A 17,930-nucleotide genomic window follows, 5' to 3' on the forward strand; every position below is an offset into this window, starting at 1 on the left:
CGCTTCCAGGCAGCGTCCTATTACTCTTTTAAGCTTGAAGTCCATAAACAATAAACAGCTATATTCAGCACACCTCAGCCATCACCCTGTGCTCAGTGAAAGCAGCAGATTTATATCGCCGCTGGGATTAAGGCAGTGTGGAGTTTAGAAATGGTGCGACAAGATAAGGAACAAACACTTAAGAGAAAGGAAAAAAACAAGTCTTCAGTCAGTTTATCATCCTGTAAATGCAAAAGTACATTTCAGGGACAATGAGTCCATCGGTTTATGCTGAAAAGGCTCAGCGGGCTCAGACAAGCCATTATTGCTGTGGCCAAAATAAGCATGATAAGAAAACAGCTTCATCTTATCTGTGTTGTCACTATGCAGTTCCACATATACAGCATGTGAATGAAAAATATACAGAGAGAGGCACTTCCTAAATGGTGCAATGCTGCCCCCTGGCAGTGCTTAAACATAAACAAGGGCTCAGACAGATGAGATGTTTCACTGATGCTTCACCAGGCAGTCAAATATTATAGTCAATATTCATCACATCACATAAGAAACCATTCAGACACTGTCAACCTAAATTAAGGCCACAGACAGTCAAATAAGAGTCACACATACCCCTAAAAACCTTCTTTAAAAATGCAACATTCAGCTCCCTGAGAGAAAAAGAGAGAGTTTATCTAGTTCTGAAAGTTCAAAATTTGCGGAAAACCAAGAGAGAGTTTATCTAGTTCTGAAAGTTCAAAATTTGCGGAAAACCTCCATGACAGCGAGGGTCGTGCTCTGTCCAAAGATGAATGCTCCAACTACAATCGTTATGACTCCCCAAGCTGTTAAAATCGCCCTGAAATGATAAAAATGCAATCAGGTCATCGGGAGCATCAAGTGACAGATCAGTGCAACGGCAATAAAAGAAAAACAGAAAATTCAGAAGCATTTATCAGTCTGTCCTTTAGCCAGAAATCCTTCACTTCTGAGACACTGGATCAAATTTACTGTGCAAATAAAAGCCCAGAGAGGGAGACATTACCTCACAGCCATTTCTGCTGTCTGTTACTGAATCTAAGAGTCATTCTTAGCATACAGTCATGCAAAATAAATTCACAATATTTCCTGAAAAATCTCCAGGAAGTAAAAATTTCCACATAAAATACTGTCTAACATTCATTTATTGCGATATATTCTTTAAACATTTGTTTACCTGTACAAACTGTTGGATGTTCCATTTATTTGGATACACTGATTTGAATAGAGATACTAGCTGAATGAATTAGAATAATACATGGATTGTTTCTGTCTGCTCACCCTGACTCTTGAAGAGATGTTCTCAGTTTGCATGGTGAACACTAAGCAAAGACCTGCAACACACAAAAACACACCACACAAGGGCCTGGGTTACAACGACGTCCTTGTACACCTTTCTCTTATTTTTGTATTGATTGTATATGACAATAAAGGGCTATTCTATTCTATTCTGTTCTATTGCACCCAAATGTAAATATGTCATTACAAAACAACCAAAGTCACATTAAAGTGAATGTTGCTGCTACCAGGAAATATAAAGATGAAGAAGGCGCTGATTCCACCGATGATGCTGATGACGTCGCTCATGTCAGGTACAAACATGGCAATGACAAGCGTGAAGGTGATCCAGGCCACCGTGAGAACAACTCTACAGCGATTCTCAAACGAATGAGTGACGATTCCCCGGTAATGTCTGCGAACTCGTAACATCAGGTTCAGGATGACTGACCTGTTCCACACACAGAAACACAACATGGCAGTAAGCATGCTCAGAGTCAGAAAATTAAAAACATCTCCACCCTGGTGAGACTTACCTCCCGAGAAGAAGAATAATTGGGTAGATGGTGATAATTGATATTCCGAAAAGTAGCCTGGAAACGATCATGACCACATCATTTCCTGGATATGACATCAAAATATCTGAGGCTACGTCTTCTCCAAATGTCAAGAAGCCGTACACACCTGGAGAGGAAGAGAGCGGGTTTGATAGAGAGCTGCCAAATAAGCAGATAATACGCTTCTTTTGGGAGGGGACTCACCAGTTAGAGTGTAAATGAGCAAGCAGAAAAGCATGGAGAGCACAGAAATGACCGCCCAGTGGGAGATCTTCTGGTTCTCCATGCTACTGTAGATCGCTATACAGGCTTCATGGCACTGCAAACACACACAAGCACACTGTCAAAATATTTGAATAAAATCCAGGCTGTCTTTTGATGATGCTGAACAGTGAGTTCATTTTAGCATGACACAAATGTAAACATCCTTACTGGAGATGACAGGGAAGCACATACATATATATAATTATAAATAATAAAACCAATCGGGAAAATTTGTTTTTATAGTTTCTGGTAAATAATCTTGATTTCAGTAAGTGTGACACACTCCTGTTTATCTCCTCATTCTTTAAAATATATATAAAGACTTAAGGCAGGTGTGGATAGAAATGGGGTGCAATCTGCTAGGTATACCTAATAAATTGGCTATTAGACTGTATTATATAAAGGGAACATTAGGAAGTGAACAGTTAAAGATGTCCAAAAACAATCCTACCTGAAAGCCAAAGCAAATGGTCGGTACAACACTAAACATCGATGCCCATGAACTCACACTGAAAGACACAGATACATGTTCAGTAAGGTCGCACACGACAGGAACTAATCATAAGGATATGCATGCATTCGGATTTACTGACCTTTGGCTGTGGTCTGGAGTTATGACTGCGTGACTGTCCATCAGGTAATATTTTACAATCACTGCCACACACAGATATGTAGCAGCCAGCGTCCCCAGCACACTGACACAAAGAGAGACGATGAACTTACAATTTACACTGTGAGTCAGGCTGAACGCAGGTTAGTGCTGCTTACCTTGTGTATTTCTGGATGCCGATTTCTTTTGGGATGGACAGTGGTAGGATGATTACAAGGCACATGACGAAGAGGGCAAATCGTTGGTCTGTGTACCAGTGGTAGGGCATTCCTGCCTCACTCGATCCCGTAACTGTCTCATAGAGAGAAATACACACTGGAGACAAAAAAGCGAGAGAAGTTCACAATATTTATCTACTGCAACATGAAAAGCATCAGTAAGCAGGACAACAGGGAGCAAGAACTGTCAAATCCTATAAGATTTAATGGGTCTAGTTGACTAGATTTACAAAACAGTCACACAAATTTTGCTTTTTCCTTTGTGATTTTTTTTTATGGCAAGATATCAGTTTTTAAAGTCAATGGATCAACACACAGAAAGATGAGGCGTCCTGTGAATTAGTTTCAGCCATTTGTCACTAATCTGTATCATGCAGAATCTCTGATTAAAATCAGGAGGCGTTTGGGGGATGGAGTGTGTTTGGAAATCCAATCAAATGATGTGTTTAAAACGGTAACAAAGCAAAAACACTAAAGGAGATTTGAAGGTTTTCAGATAGACAAAACACAACAGGAAAAAAAATGAAAACGTGAGATATTCCTGCTCCCAGTCACATGTTTAGCCTAATGCAAGCTAGAATAGAAATTAAAGAGCAGGTGAACTGCAGTCTGTATTAGGTTGCATGGTTACAGGTTACAGGGAATGGCAGCTAAACTGATCAAACTCAGGTGACGACAAAATAATGTCAAATACTCTAGAAAGCAGTGTGAAAACAGAATTCTTACAGATTTTCTTTTATCCATTTATTTAACCTGCTATGGAAATAGAAAAGGTAACATTAAAAGTATTAAAAGTTGATAATTTGGGAGTTTTTAGTGCATCAGCAGAGCATTCAGTGCATCACACATTCTGCTGTAATGGGTAACCTTAACCTGCTATCCTGTTAAAACCCCTAAAAATGTTGGCCTTACAGCTAGAGGCTAAGTCAGTGGAGTGGCAGTATTTGTTTGTGCTCATGGTCTGCAAATCTAATGGTTTATTAATATGTGTATAGTTAATGTTAGCAGATTTTTTATAAGTGACTTTGTTTCTTGTCATCTTTCCCTGCTGTACATGAACACACAGGTGCAAGGTTTTCATGGCTAGTTCTGGTTGTGAGTTCATGTGCAGGCAGATATTGGAAGTCTGCAAGTCTGGAGCTGAAACAGGACTTCACTGTGTTTGTTAATGGACCACTGACACCCATTCAGCCGTCTTTTTCTGGTCCATGTCACAGGAGTGGTAGTCTAAGCAGACAGGAGGTGCTGGTCAGATCCTGGTCAGATGATCAAGCCACCTCCACTGGCTCTTTTAGACATAGAGAAGTAGCAGCTTTTCTCTGTAATGCCAGGAGCTGTACATTGTCTCTGCAGGGCCCCCTAAGACCACTGGACCACTGGGTAAGGTGTCAGACAAAGAGAGATTCAGAAAAGCCCCATGATGGTGCCCAGTGTTTAGTGCCTTGTGGACTGGTTTGGAGTCTAGTGAGAGGCTATGGTGGTCTGATCCCTGATTGCCATCACTGGTTTTAGGAGCGGTGATAAGATAACAGGAACTTATTCAATAAAGTTTTTATTTTATTCTCATTTTTCTAGTTAACTTTTCATTGGAAATGAGTTAAAAAGAACGTTTGGGGTGTAATGTTTTCCTTTCCATCATATTGCATCTGAGAATACCTGTTACACACTTCCAAACTGTTGTCAGTGTCCTCTTTTTGATATTTTGTTATTTCCAACTGACACCAAGTAATGTCAGAGCAAAACAGAGAAAGCCATAGAAGAAAGCAAGAATTTGCTTACTGATTACCAAGGCACTGATGCCACAGGTGAAGCTGTTTCTCTTAAAGCTAAAGAAAGCAAAGAGGAAGGCACAGGTCTCGCTCACATTTCTCCAGCTGATCCTGGACCACCACGAGGAAGGCAACACTTATCATGAAGAGGTTGAAGCAGAAACAGACTTCACAGAGTTTCCCCACGGCTCGTCCACACACTTCTCTCACCACGTCCTGATACGTCTTCTGCCTGCTGACAGATGACGCATAGCCGAGGACGACCAGGCCGCTGATGAGGAAAACCAGAGACACCTGAAGGGGCATCAGAGGGATCAGCTTAACGCTAATCTTCACTCACAGACCACAGTGATGATATCACAAACTATGAGACAACAAGGCTGTGGGTATAGGTGTTTAAAAAAAGACACCTGAAAGAAGAAACATGCAAAGAAAGAAAAATATCCCAAAGCCTACATGTTTAAAATATTCGGTCTTTCCAACCAGTAATCCAAAACACTCAGGTTAATAAGATCGATGTCTAAGTAAACACTCTCTCTTTCTCTCCTGGGGGAAACTGAGCACAGGGGAAAATGAGATGAGGAAGAAGTAAGAGTAAAGACAGGTGGCTCACAGAATAAAACAGAAAGTAACTATTACAAACTAGACACACACATGCACAGCAGCTTAACACTCAGGGAAAGAACAAATCCCAGGACTCTGAAAAGTGCATCTCAGCATTTTTAACACTGCAGGAAATTAAATGATTAAACAATATCTGTGTGCAAGTTATAAGTTGCAGCTGCTGTAACCAAAGTGACCATTACAACAACTGGTGTTAAAAATATAAAATATATAACAACAGTTATATGAGACAAAGATGTCAAGCTCTGTGCCCGCTGACCTCTTGGGCCCATTCTTGGAAAGCATGCAGTAATAAGTCCATGAGATACACACACACACTGCTTTTCCAGCAGTCAGATGCAGTGCACTGAAAGTTTAGATCTTCACCTAAAGTGGAAGCTTCATTAGAGCTCACGTGTTAAATCTATGTGTCTCTTTCACACCAAGGAGCCAGAGAGAGGGATGGTGAATCCATACTGAGCCCATGCAGGTTGTAGACCAACAGACAAAGTAACCTCTGGGGGAGGGGAACATATAAAACTGTTGAATTTTGACCTAAATTATTATGTTTCGATATTTTAGATAATTCTTTGTAAACAACGCTAACTTCAGCTGCAGCGTGTTAGATCCTGTACTCACCAGCTCCACACTGACTGCAGTGGTGACTCCCCCCGCCTTCTGAAAGGCCCAGGGGAAGTTGAGCAGTCCGGCTCCCAGGGCAGACTTCAGCATGATGAACACCGCACCGAACGAGCCGAGCCGCGGGGGGTCCGCGTGAGATGCCGATCGGGCCAGCAGGCTGATGCTCTCCCGGGCCAGCTCCTCCATGATCCAGAACCAACACACAGACTCACAGAAACACCAGAAACTATTCTTGTGCACCCAGAAACCTGCAGTTGACGTGTTCGACTCCCTCTGTATCTCCAGAAGTAGTCTCAACCTGGTGAGCTGTAAACTGTGCCAATATATAGACCCACACACCCGCACACACACGACTAACATGGTCTAATTAGACTTTTCGACTATTAAAAATTTCACTCTGAGGTGAAAAATTTGACAGTAAGGTGAGCATGTTTACTTCTGCCCGCTCCGCCATCCCTTTATGTCTGTCTCTGATGCTTGCTGATGAAGAAGCCTAACTGAGCAGTGAGGCAAGTTTGATAAATGAAATCAAATCAAATATATGATGTTTCATCAAAGCTGACAAACTTGCAGTGACATCAGCAGACTGACCTGCTGAGTGTTTCCGGGAGTCCCAGTCCCAGCGCATCTCACACCATCGTTAAGGACAATAACACCCGCCTCAGGGGGGAAATTGACAGAGAAATAAATACAATTGTTCATTTTATTCTTATTTCTTATTAATTTCACGCATTATGTACACAGATCATAGAGTTGGTGCTCAGTTCAGCTGACAGCTTTAAAGTGTTTACATCCTGGTAGAATAAACCCCCGGCCACATGGATCGGACAGCCCAATCTAATACACCAGGAATTCATAATCCCTGCCATGTTTTATGCTACACACCATCTGCTGTAGAGCATCGCTCAAAAGCGGATGAGGACTCAGTTGAGAACAAAAATAAGTTAAGAAAAACAACAACATGAAAACATGTTAATGGCCAGGCATTGCGGCTCCTCCTTTGAGCCTCACGGTGATGGAGATTGACTCCGGTGACGATCATGATACAGAGATTTGAGTGAGCAGGTCTGCGAAGGTGTTCTGGGGACAGACAAACTATGTAAGGGACGGGTCATCAAACTAAGATATAAATAGATGTTTTTATATAAAGAATTCAAAATGTATTTTTGCAGGCTACACAAAGATCTATTTGTTTCTTTAAAAATATTTAAATTGAAATTAAATTGAGTTTGTTATGAATTGGGCAAATACATTTTTGCGTGTCTTCATTAATTAGTTGATTTATATTTAATTTCACCAGAGTTGTAGCCCCAAATTCTAACAATTACTGAGTACTGCTGCCATTTTTTTATCACATAGGTGCCACAATGGTGTAATAGTCAGTGCTGTCACCACACAACACGAAGGTCCGGGGTTTTACTCCCACAAGTACACACTTTGCACTTCTTGAGCGGAGTTAACATGTTGGGTTCTCTCTAGCTTCCTCCCACACTCCACGATATCCGCATTAAGTAATTTTTTTCTAAACTGGCCCCAGGTATGAATGTTATCATGAAAAGTTATCTGTCTTTGGATGTTGACCCTGATTGGCTGTGCTGCCCAGTGGTAGTTGCGCCCCATGACCCCGAATTAGATAAGCGAATTGGAACTGGGTATAGAAGAGCTCAAAAATAGGCTTTTTAATCTATAAACAGTGTAGCTCTAACCCTAACCCTCTAGGTGGGTTCCACCCATTTTCAGTGTAATTCTTAATTATCTTCATAGGAACACACTGTCTTGTCTGTTTTGCACTCTTTGACAAACACTCCAACTTTAGATTCCTGCCTAAACTAAAAGACTGCTTTTAAAATGTGTTCATTTAGGTACGGCAGCTTTTCCCCTTTCTGTTTGTGGCGACCTGCCATGTTATGTGCAGACTCACTGAGGGTCGTATTAAAATTCAGTCTTCGTGTACTAGTCAGGATTTTAATCTGTATTTTTAGACAGAGCAAAATGCTTTTTGATGGCTGTCTGATGGATTTCAGGCCAAAACTGGAATCAGATAAATCTGTAATAGAGATGGTACGATACCACTTTTTTATGTCCGATACCGATACCGATATCATAAATTTGGATATCGGCCGATACCGATATGAATCCGATATAGTGTGTTTTTTAATAAATAAAACTGTTTTTTTTAATATCTTGCTGCATTTTGTATAAGTTCAAACTCAAGTTTAAAAAAAATAAAACATTAAAGCTATTCTGTTATACCTGTATGCAAAAAATACACTGCACCCAAAATATTTCATAGTTCAGCAATACTGATCAATCTAATAAACTTAAACCTACTCCATCCTCCCTATTCTGGTATTTTAAAGAGTAAGCAACCTAACTAATAGGGTTTCAAACTCCCAGCAAAAAAAAAAATAGGGAACCACCCCCCACCTTATGATGCTTAATCGACATAATCAACTTTAATTTGATGCAGTGTGAAAAAAATGCACAGAAATCAATTATTTTTCAAGAATAATTAAATAGATTCAACATCTTTCTTCAACAGAAGTTTAAACTGCACAGATGGTATCTTCCCAAAGGAAAAGTACTATAGCTTACTAGGGTATATTAGACTTAATAGTTACTATATACAGTAATGGACTTCTATACTTTTTACATCAGATTAAAACGTTGTGTGTAAGATTCAGACAATTAATTATTAAAAGCTGGACATTTTAAATGAGAATAAGAAAGAAAAGTATGTCTTTGTGCCCCCTTTCCCTGTTCATGCCCTATCGGCCCCCCTGGCTAAACTTTGCTAGATCCGCCCCTGGACAGTTACCAGCCGTCAGCTACGTAGAAAAGGATCCTGGTGCAGAAAGTAATATTAAATAAATCCTAACAACAGATTATCAAGCTTAAACGTGCTGCTGTTGTTCAGCCGCTGGTTTCCTCTTTCTGGCGCGAAGTGGGCAATAAACAAAGAAGAGAGACGGACAGAAAAGCTGATCAGCTGATCATTGATCAGTTTCATGATTGAAGTAGCAGCAGGAGAGGGAGGGAGGGAGAGAGAGAGGCAGTCGCTCCATATATCGGTTGTTAAGCTTAACGCGGGAATGCTTTACAAACATTCAGAGATGAACTTACACACTTGCTTTACTTCTCTCTGGGATAACTTCCTCGGAGATGAAATGCCGGTTTGGTAGTGAGGCTACAAATACACACAGCCGCTCTATCACTGATGCATACTGCTCCGAGTGCTAAGGTTATGGGCCGAGTTACGCCATGTCGCAAGTTTTGTGAGGTGCTTTTTTGATATTTAATGGATCGGATTACATCTTTTATTTCTCTCTGATATCCGAACCAGTAATTTAGGTCAGTATCCGACCAATACCGATGCGTAATATCAGATCGGTCCATCTCTAATCTGTAGTGCAAATGGAATGAGACATACACACTTAAAACTATGAAAGAGCGCTGGTCAGGCTAACCTGTGAGATTTGGATAATCTGGTGGTTGATAAATATTAAAGGTATTTAAGGTCTACCTGAGGTTCCCTTGACTGCCACAGCATCAGTCATCACTCCTCACATGATGTTCAAGTCTTCCTACCTACAGTGTTTATCTGCTCTGAGGCCACTGAGACTGATTTTAAGTGTTTTGAGGTGCAACCTGCTACACAGTGGATGAATAAAGATAGATGAGATTAATCATGACTCTGCTGTTATGAAACAGCTTAAGGGTATTAAGATTATACACACACACACACACACACACACACACACACACACACACATAAAACCTGACTCAGAGCATTTGATTTTAGGATAAGTAATAGTTTCAATCACTCAGCAAGATTGTGTCATGCATGTTAACATACCTTCCATGGTGAAAAATCACAGTGACGTAAAGTTGCATGTCCCACTAAATAATGCAAAACTAGAAAATGATGCAGCAAATACACCAGTGATGTGTAAACCAGTGAAAGAAATTAAAAACATTTTTACAAATGACAATTACACACTAAAGAGACTCAGACTGCTGACTAATGTGCTTGTTGTCCTTTATGCTTCATTACTGTCCAAGGAAATGTTTATTGCATGCTTTTTGTGCATTTTATTGAGACATGTGCACACTGCTCCCACAGGAGACATCTTTAAACTGGGTTAAAGTCACATGAAATAATAACATGTAGCAGCACATCAGAGAGTCTGTCGTCACATAAATCTGATTTCATGTCGTTAAACCAGTCAAACAGGGTGATGACTTAAACCTACTGCACAAAAACACAGTTCGCCCCCTCGCTGATAATACTCTCCTCCGGATCACACCTGATTAGGTTGCACGCAGATCTGAACACCTGGCGTTACAGCATGCCTCAAAATCTCCTTTGTCCTCAAATCATGGGACACTGGTGATGAACTGCAGCAGGGCTAAAAGATATATATTTTTCATAACCAGAGCTTTTCTTTCAGCTAAGTTGACACATTAAAGAGATGTGGGGAAAGGGTTTATTCTTCCTTACATTAACTGTTCATTCTTCTATAGCAGAATAATAAATATTAGATTATGCGAATTTAATCAAAATCATTTAAACTCTTGCAGTGATTGAAAACTTGGTGGACTTCATGTAAGAGGCTTCTGTCTGACAGAAGGCAGGTCTTCAATTTTTTTCAATGCGTCAATGCTGTATTAGTGTCCTGAACCAAACATTTCAAACTGATCCAGTTATAGCAATCCTTATTTAAGGATTATGATGAAAGTGACTTGTATGGATTGTGTGCCCTTGTTTGTTTGGATTGTAGGGGCAGCAGGACTGTGACGGCCTGCTGGCATCACTCTGACCGAAGGGTTAATATGGGTTAACTAACTCCTGAGCAGAACTAGCAGCATGCTGCACGCAGGGAGCAGTACAGTGAAGAGCGTGGGGCTGTGCTTGTGTGTTTGCCCTTTCAGTGTTTCCTGGTTTGTCTGGTCGGACGTGGGGGGGCTCTGAGCTGCAGGCACGGTGCTGGGTGGGAGCGTTGTGCGGCTGGCGCACATGTTGTAGAGGTTTCCAGAAAACTCTGTCTTCCTGGACTCTTGTCTTAGAGACTCCCAAACAGCTGCTGCTTCTCCAGGACAGCCGGCCAGAGCTGAGTTGGCACAAACGTGAAATGCATTCCAGGACCTTGAAAGAACCAGGACAGGAAGAGAGGTTAGCATCTCCAACACAATAATAACCCAGTATGTTAAAGTAATGAGATTACTACAGCGCTGATAAGTAGCTGACTTCCTGTGGTTTATCACTTCTCTGTTGTCCAGCAGGACCCTCTGACATCACTTTTGGGTCACAGACTTAAGACAGCTCATTTTCTGGTAATTCGAAGGAGACCTATTATGTTTACTTCCAGCTTCATATTTTATTCTTAAGGCCTTTGCACACAGCGCATTGTTAAAAAAAAAAAAAAAAAAACTATTTCACTCGCTGGGCCCACGTCCTCATTTTAGGTTTGACAGTGTTTTTAGTAGATAAAAGTGAAGGCTTGGACATGAATTGAGCTGCGGTTTGGGGAAGGCCTCGAAGGGGACTGGCGATGGCTGCCGGGCCTGGCAGATCCCCATGCACCGTCTTTCTGAAGCAGGTTTGTGTGACGTGTACACACTGTAAATATATTTTTGTGAAGCTTTTTACCTCAAAAATGCACCACTAAGCAACTGAGTATATCAAGCACTGATGAGCTGGCCCTGATGTTTCTAAACAAAAATCATAAGAAACTGAGATTCATCCGATTCTCATGAGAAGGATGCTTTCATACATATTTAAGGATGTCAATGAGGCAGTTTGAGCTGTTGTTGGAAGACTTGTAACAACTTCTGAGGATGCAGAGATCCAGTTGACCCAGAGCAGCAACTAGCAGTGTGTCTGAGGTAAACCAGTATTATCTTACCAATTCCAGATCACTCGCATTTTAACCTACAAGCTCACTGGTTGCCAGATGCAGTGGCCTGATTGGTCAGATCTGTTTATCTGGAACTGAAAAACTAAATTTGATTCATAAATTCATCCAGCGATAATATGTTTGTTGTGCATTAAAAACAGGTGAGTCCAAAAAGTATTTTGAAAGGACAAAGAAACACAGCCCTTCAGCTCTTGATCTGTGACCTCAGTGAACACTTTCCCTAAGGCTCTGTGGTTTCAGTCACTAGTTTCAAGTCTCATTAACATAACATTAAAAAAGACTACAAAGCAGGGCTTTGCTATGTTTTGGAATGGAAAGTTTCTGGTGATGGTGTTATAAAAACTGATCAGAGCAACTTCAAGACAGATTAACAGTCGTACCGTGCACTGACAGACTGACACACACAAACACACACCTGCAGATGGCATCGATGTCCTGTGTGCTCTGCTCTTTTTGTGTGTCCACTAAACTGTCCCCGAGTGTGAGTAAACACTGAGCAAAGCGCTTGTAGATGGAACCACATGAAACAGGGATTGCGGCGCTGAGACACACGGGGACCAAGCCTGGTGGAGAGGGAAAGACAAGACACAAGCATATTTGAACACTACAAAAAGATCATTTTATCTAAAGAAGGTCGATGCTCTTTCTCACAGTTGAGCACTAAAGACATATAAAACACTCCTTTTTTCAGTGCAGAAGAAATGAATGCATACATGAGGAGACTGTAAATATTGTGTTACTAAACTAAAAGGTTATGATGGGAGAAAAATAAAACCACTAGATTGTTGAGGATTTGAATACAATGTTTGTATGTTCATAGTTGTGATCCATCAGGTTCTTAGATGGATCAAACAGATACAGAAATATGTTGTATTCCATTCATCTGGAGGGATTATACACCCTCAGAGCCAAATTCCATGCAGCACTATAAAGCCACGTATAAGCTGTATGGTTGCATCGGTCAGTCCACATATAACATGTCATATAAAACATGTCCTTATGTAGTTTGAGTTTTCACTGAAACCTTCCTGAAAAGCTGAGACACAAGGTCTGACTGGAGCACTGATTTGGGAGTAAATCTGTACTGCAAGATCGCTTTCAGTTTGTCGTTGGCCTCGAACACATTCGTTTGCCAGCAGACCTGATGAGCTGTTCCAGGGTCAGCCCTAAAACCATAAACATCAATCTGATGCTAAACCAGCCTTCATTTTTCTGGCTCCAGGCTTTACACAGAAATTTGGATGCTCTCTTTCTAATGTACTGGATGTGACTGAGTGCAGTTTGTCTAATTTCTGCCTTTGTGGTTCAGAACTACTGTTGGCTCTGGACAAGCTGCTTACATGGGGTGTAAAGAACACTGATCTTATTTTATATATCACTGAATATTGAAGCATTGATATTTGAATTAAAGAACAGAGCTTAAACAGCAATCCTAAAGGAGATCTGGCTGTCTGTATACATTTGACCAGAGGATATAAAACAAAAGTTAAATATGCATTGCAAAAACAAACCGCTTGTCTAAAAAATTAGCTCAGAAATTGGTGACATCTCGGACATTTTTGCCTTTTCTCCACACGCCACTTGGAACTTTTGTGATTCAATCAGTCTAAGACGACCTTGTTTCTGCCTAATGCCAGTGCACGTTATTAGCTGCATCATTAAACCCCTGATGTTTTGCTTTTGCTTCTCTGTGTTCTTTCTTTGCAGATGTTTTTTAATAGCTGTCTCTGCAGAAATGTAATGAATTCCTGTTGCGAAATTTCCATGTAACTTGGTAGATTTTTCCACAAATGAGCTTCATTCATAAAACGCGGTTGCACGCTTCACCACCACTGCAAGTCACAGCTAATTGCATTATGGTTCCAGGTTGTTGGAAAGTGTTCTCATGAGCACAATGTCTCCAGGGATTTTCTTCGTGTTTTCCACAAATGTTCAGTTGAACTCGAGGATGAACTGATTACATTTCTGCACTCAAAGGTCAAAGACATTGTGACCTCAATAAATATGTTGCTTTGTGATAACTCAGTAGCTCCGATTAAGACAGAATTTCACACAAATGACAAATGGAGATAAAATGATGATGTTGTGACTTTTATATGCAAAAGGATAAAGGTCGTGTTCACTGCAATGCCTTAATTTTCTGCAGAAACATCCTTCTGGCAATTATTCAAGGGCATTATGTAGCTATGTTAAAAAGTCAACCCCAAAAACCTTTATATTGTTAGGACAGCCAAGGTGGAAGCAGAATTTGCATTATTTACTATTAATAAAAACCTTATATAAAGATAATAACATAAAATATAAAATAATATATAATAAATATATTTAATATAACTTATACAATAATAAATATTACCACAAGCATCTTACAGGGTGCCTGAGCTTCTTCTGAAACTGATTATTTTCTTCTGCATCAACTTATTTACCCTTTTTTAAAAATTTGCGAGAAATCCAGCCACAGATACTCTGAACAAATATAAAAGTAGCAGAAAAATTGAGCGCAAAATGAAAAAGTGGTTAATCAGTTAATCATTTCAGCTGTACCTTTATGAACTTCTGAGTAGTTTGATTTGTGATTTAAAAAAAAACATATTTTGTGTGTTCTCTATGTTATATATGCTCAAATCTACATAATTCAAATACTGAATAACATTAATACTAATATAATAAATATAGCAAAGTAAAAAACTTCTGACTTTTTAAAGTCTGCTCTGAAGACTATTTATTTAACCCTGACTCGAAACTCTGCACATGGTTTCCTGTGTACCCAGACTTAGTGTATGTGTACAATGGCAAATAAAAAAAATTGAATCTAATCTTTATCTCTAAGATAAATGGTTTTGTTTCCCTGGGAGAAAGATTCTGTAACCGAAGAGTGTAATTGATATCCTGCATTGCACTGGGTATCTATTTTATTCTATTTTATTGTTTCCTTTTTTTTTTTTAAATCAATGTGTGCTTGGAAAAAAGATTTTAATCTGAAAGATATTACAGTAAAGTAAAGGTTAGATCAAATTTAATATGTGTTGTAGCAGAAATATAACGTGGTATGAAAAGAAGGCTCCAATTTGTCCTCAGCTAAATCTACTTAGTTTCATTCCATTGGTGTTCACACTCAAATACACAATGTTGTACACCTTTCTGCATGCACACACACAAACACACAAACAGCCTGGGGAGCATTTCATTAAGGTAAGCGCATTTGTAAAACCTTTCTCATTAATATCAGAACAAGCTGAAGGGAACATCCCTTATAAGCCATCTGAACTTCTCTGGACCTTTTCTGACAAACCTGAAAGTGCAAAGAAATTGTATATCCGTATACAGACGCAGGACAAAATTGGGGCAGTGAAGAGCACACTCAACACTTACAAAGTTTTCCCACAAGACTGGATTGCACATAAACACGTACAACACGGTCACACTACAACTGGAGAGTACGGCAAGTTCCTTACTGAGGCAGAGGGCGATGGGCAGCAGCACCGTCGAGCTACCTGGATGGGACTTCATTGTTTGGCTCAGAAGTCCCGTGGAGCCGAGTACCACCCCCGAGCAAGAGGCTCTGATGTGAAGCTCCCACTTGACGTAAATCCAAAAAGTGCAAAATTCCTGGCCTAAAATGTGATTTTTCCGACCGTCCGTGGGGAATTTATCAGATGGCAAAAGTACAGCAATGCACGGAAGCACAACCCAGCTGGATTAACAGTGAAAGGGACCAATGCATCACAGAGAGTAAGAGGATGTTGTGCTTGTGTGTATGTGTATGTGTGTGTGTGCACTGGGAAGGCTTGGAGCAACAGACCAATGAGAGCATCACATCATAGCACAGTGGATTAGAGTGTTCTCATTTCCGGTTTTCAGTATTTGGAACATTTGTTTGAAACCCAGATATATGATCTTATAATGATTTTGCTGTTCACACTTGTGAGACACCTACCTGTTGCAAAAATCTGTTTTAACCATTGAACAGAGACTTTGTAAGTGAACAGTCAAACAAACCATTATTAAAGGTGTCAGGAGGCAGGAGGATTTTTTTGTGCACAGATGGATGACATCCCAGTGAGGATAACACAATCAGGCTCACCTGGGAGTCCAATGTGGTTCCACAGCGCCTTCTGGGAATAGCCTCAGCCCACGAGAGAATTCATCCGCTTTTTAGGTTATGACAATAAGAGACAAAGACAGAACTGTTAAACTGTTGAAAATGGGTGATTGTGATCTTTACTCCTTGACTTCCTTGTGATTCCATCTTACATCCCCCCCCTCACCCTCCCAGATGGCTCACACTCTGTGCATTAGTATAAGTCCTGGTTGACATCTGCATACCGACACAGGAGGAATAGGAACCCATTGTTAATCTGCGGCTTAGAACAACCATCGACTGCAGAGTAATCTGTCTGTGTCCCAAGCTGCTGCCCTGAATCGATACATCACTGGAGCTACTTTGGCAAAAAGTCTTCCTGGAAACATCTGTATTAGCTCATCAAATTCATCACTTTGCAATGTCATATTGCAGATGTGTAACATTTACGGTGCCATGAAAAAGATGTCATTCACATCTATCAGTTGGGAAAGGTTTCAAAGACATTTCTGAGGCTTTGGGACTCCAGAGCTATTATCTACAAATGGAGAAAACTTCAAACTGTGGTAAACCTTCCCAGGAGGGGCCACTGTCACCAAAGAAGCGCTTCAATAACTCTTCCAAAAAGTCTCAAAAGAACCCACATTTGCCCAAAAACATCTTTGTGATCCCCAAGATTTTTGGGAAAACATTCTTTGCACTGACGAGACAAAGGTTTGCCTTTTTGGAAGGTTTGAGTTACTGTTACATGTGGCATAAAACTAACACAGCATTTCTTAAAAAGAAAATCGTACCAAGTCAAACATGGTGGTGGTCAAGAGTTAGTCTGGGCCTGCTTTGCTGCTTCAGGACCTGGGCGAAAGAAGAAGAATGTCCGGCCATCAGTTCATGTTCTAAAACTTGAGCGTGCTGTATATAATCAGGTTATATCTGAAACATGCAAGTGTGACAAAAATGAAATAAATAAAGAAATCATGAAGAGGGCAAATACTTTTTCACTGCACTGTAAACTGGGTGAACTTATCTAGATTTTTTTGCTATTCTAAAAAAGGAAATTCCATTGTTTATATATTTCAGTTATATAAAGGAGGCAATTGTGGCTCAAGAGTTGGGCGTTTGCCTTGTAATCGGAAGGTTGCCGGTTCGAGCCCCGGCTTGGACAGTCTTGGTTGTAGTGTCCTTGGGCAAGACACTTCACCCTGTTGCCTACTGGTGGTGGTCAGAGGGCCCGGTGGCTCTGACAGGGACTGCAGATTTAAAAGTAAACATTGCCATTTTATGTAAGACGCAAAACTAGCAACTGAAACCGTGAAGTTAGGAAAGAGGCTCACAGATTAAAGGATCTGAAGGACTGTTTTACCGCTAAAATTGTATTCAGTCTTTTTTTTTTTTTTTGTAAGCACAGGAGTCGCCCTCTGTTGGCCAAAGACTGCATGCTTTGAAGAACTTTGGCTTCATTTTTGAGATTTGGAAGTGATGTCCATGTTTTACATCCTTTGTGATTGTCCAAATCAAGGACTTTATATCAGGGGCGGAGCGTGGGGGTGGCTTACTGGGCTTAAACCAGGGTTGTTTTGTCAGAAGCCCGGGGTCTTTTGGAGTGTAATTTTTTCATAGTTAGATGCCTGGCTGACAACTGTATAAAGCAAAAACTAAACACAATATTCGAAGCACATAGTGCACACTGTGAGAATTTACGACTGTGCGTGAATCCCCCCTGATATTGGTATGATCCGAGCTCAGGCACTAAGCGACTGAGCGAGGGGGCGGGGCAGCTGCTGCCTGTGAGTGCGCTGTTGGAGAAACGGAGCCAGCCATACTAAGGAGAGCTAAAGTTTGACCAGGTACCAAAGCAAATCATTCGTACCGTACAAATAATGTAAATATGACGGTGTATCACGAAAGATTGATACCAAACTGATCACTTGACCAATATTACGTTACTTGTTCTTCAAGTGAATCAACAAATGGCGAA

At 40.5% G+C, this 17,930-nt stretch overlaps 2 protein-coding genes across 2 annotated transcripts; both read right to left on the reverse strand.

Annotated features, from left to right (window-relative positions):
* Positions 1-702: 702 nt before the first annotated feature.
* Positions 703-6,142, reverse strand: slc38a8b (solute carrier family 38 member 8b). Its single transcript, XM_040011944.1, has 10 exons — positions 5,954-6,142; positions 4,807-5,005; positions 2,883-3,039; positions 2,708-2,809; positions 2,566-2,623; positions 2,055-2,169; positions 1,830-1,977; positions 1,542-1,744; positions 1,293-1,349; positions 703-821 (listed from the first exon to the last, which is right to left on the reverse strand). Exons 1-10 carry the CDS (start codon positions 6,140-6,142, stop codon positions 733-735), a joined length of 1,317 nt encoding a protein of 438 aa, XP_039867878.1. The 3' UTR covers positions 703-732.
* Positions 6,143-9,219: 3,077 nt separating this feature from the next.
* nrn1lb (neuritin 1-like b) lies at positions 9,220-16,225 on the reverse strand. The gene is made up of 3 exons (XM_040011513.1): positions 16,143-16,225; positions 12,290-12,478; positions 9,220-11,102 (listed from the first exon to the last, which is right to left on the reverse strand). The coding sequence occupies exons 1-3, from the start codon at positions 16,223-16,225 to the stop codon at positions 10,799-10,801; spliced, it is 576 nt and encodes a 191-aa protein (XP_039867447.1). The 3' UTR covers positions 9,220-10,798.
* Positions 16,226-17,930: the final 1,705 nt, after the last annotated feature.

The sequence above is a fragment of the Simochromis diagramma genome, unplaced genomic scaffold (assembly GCF_900408965.1).
Source record: "Simochromis diagramma unplaced genomic scaffold, fSimDia1.1 OVJJ01000603.1, whole genome shotgun sequence".
In the NCBI taxonomy this organism is placed as follows: Eukaryota; Metazoa; Chordata; class Actinopteri; order Cichliformes; family Cichlidae; genus Simochromis; species Simochromis diagramma.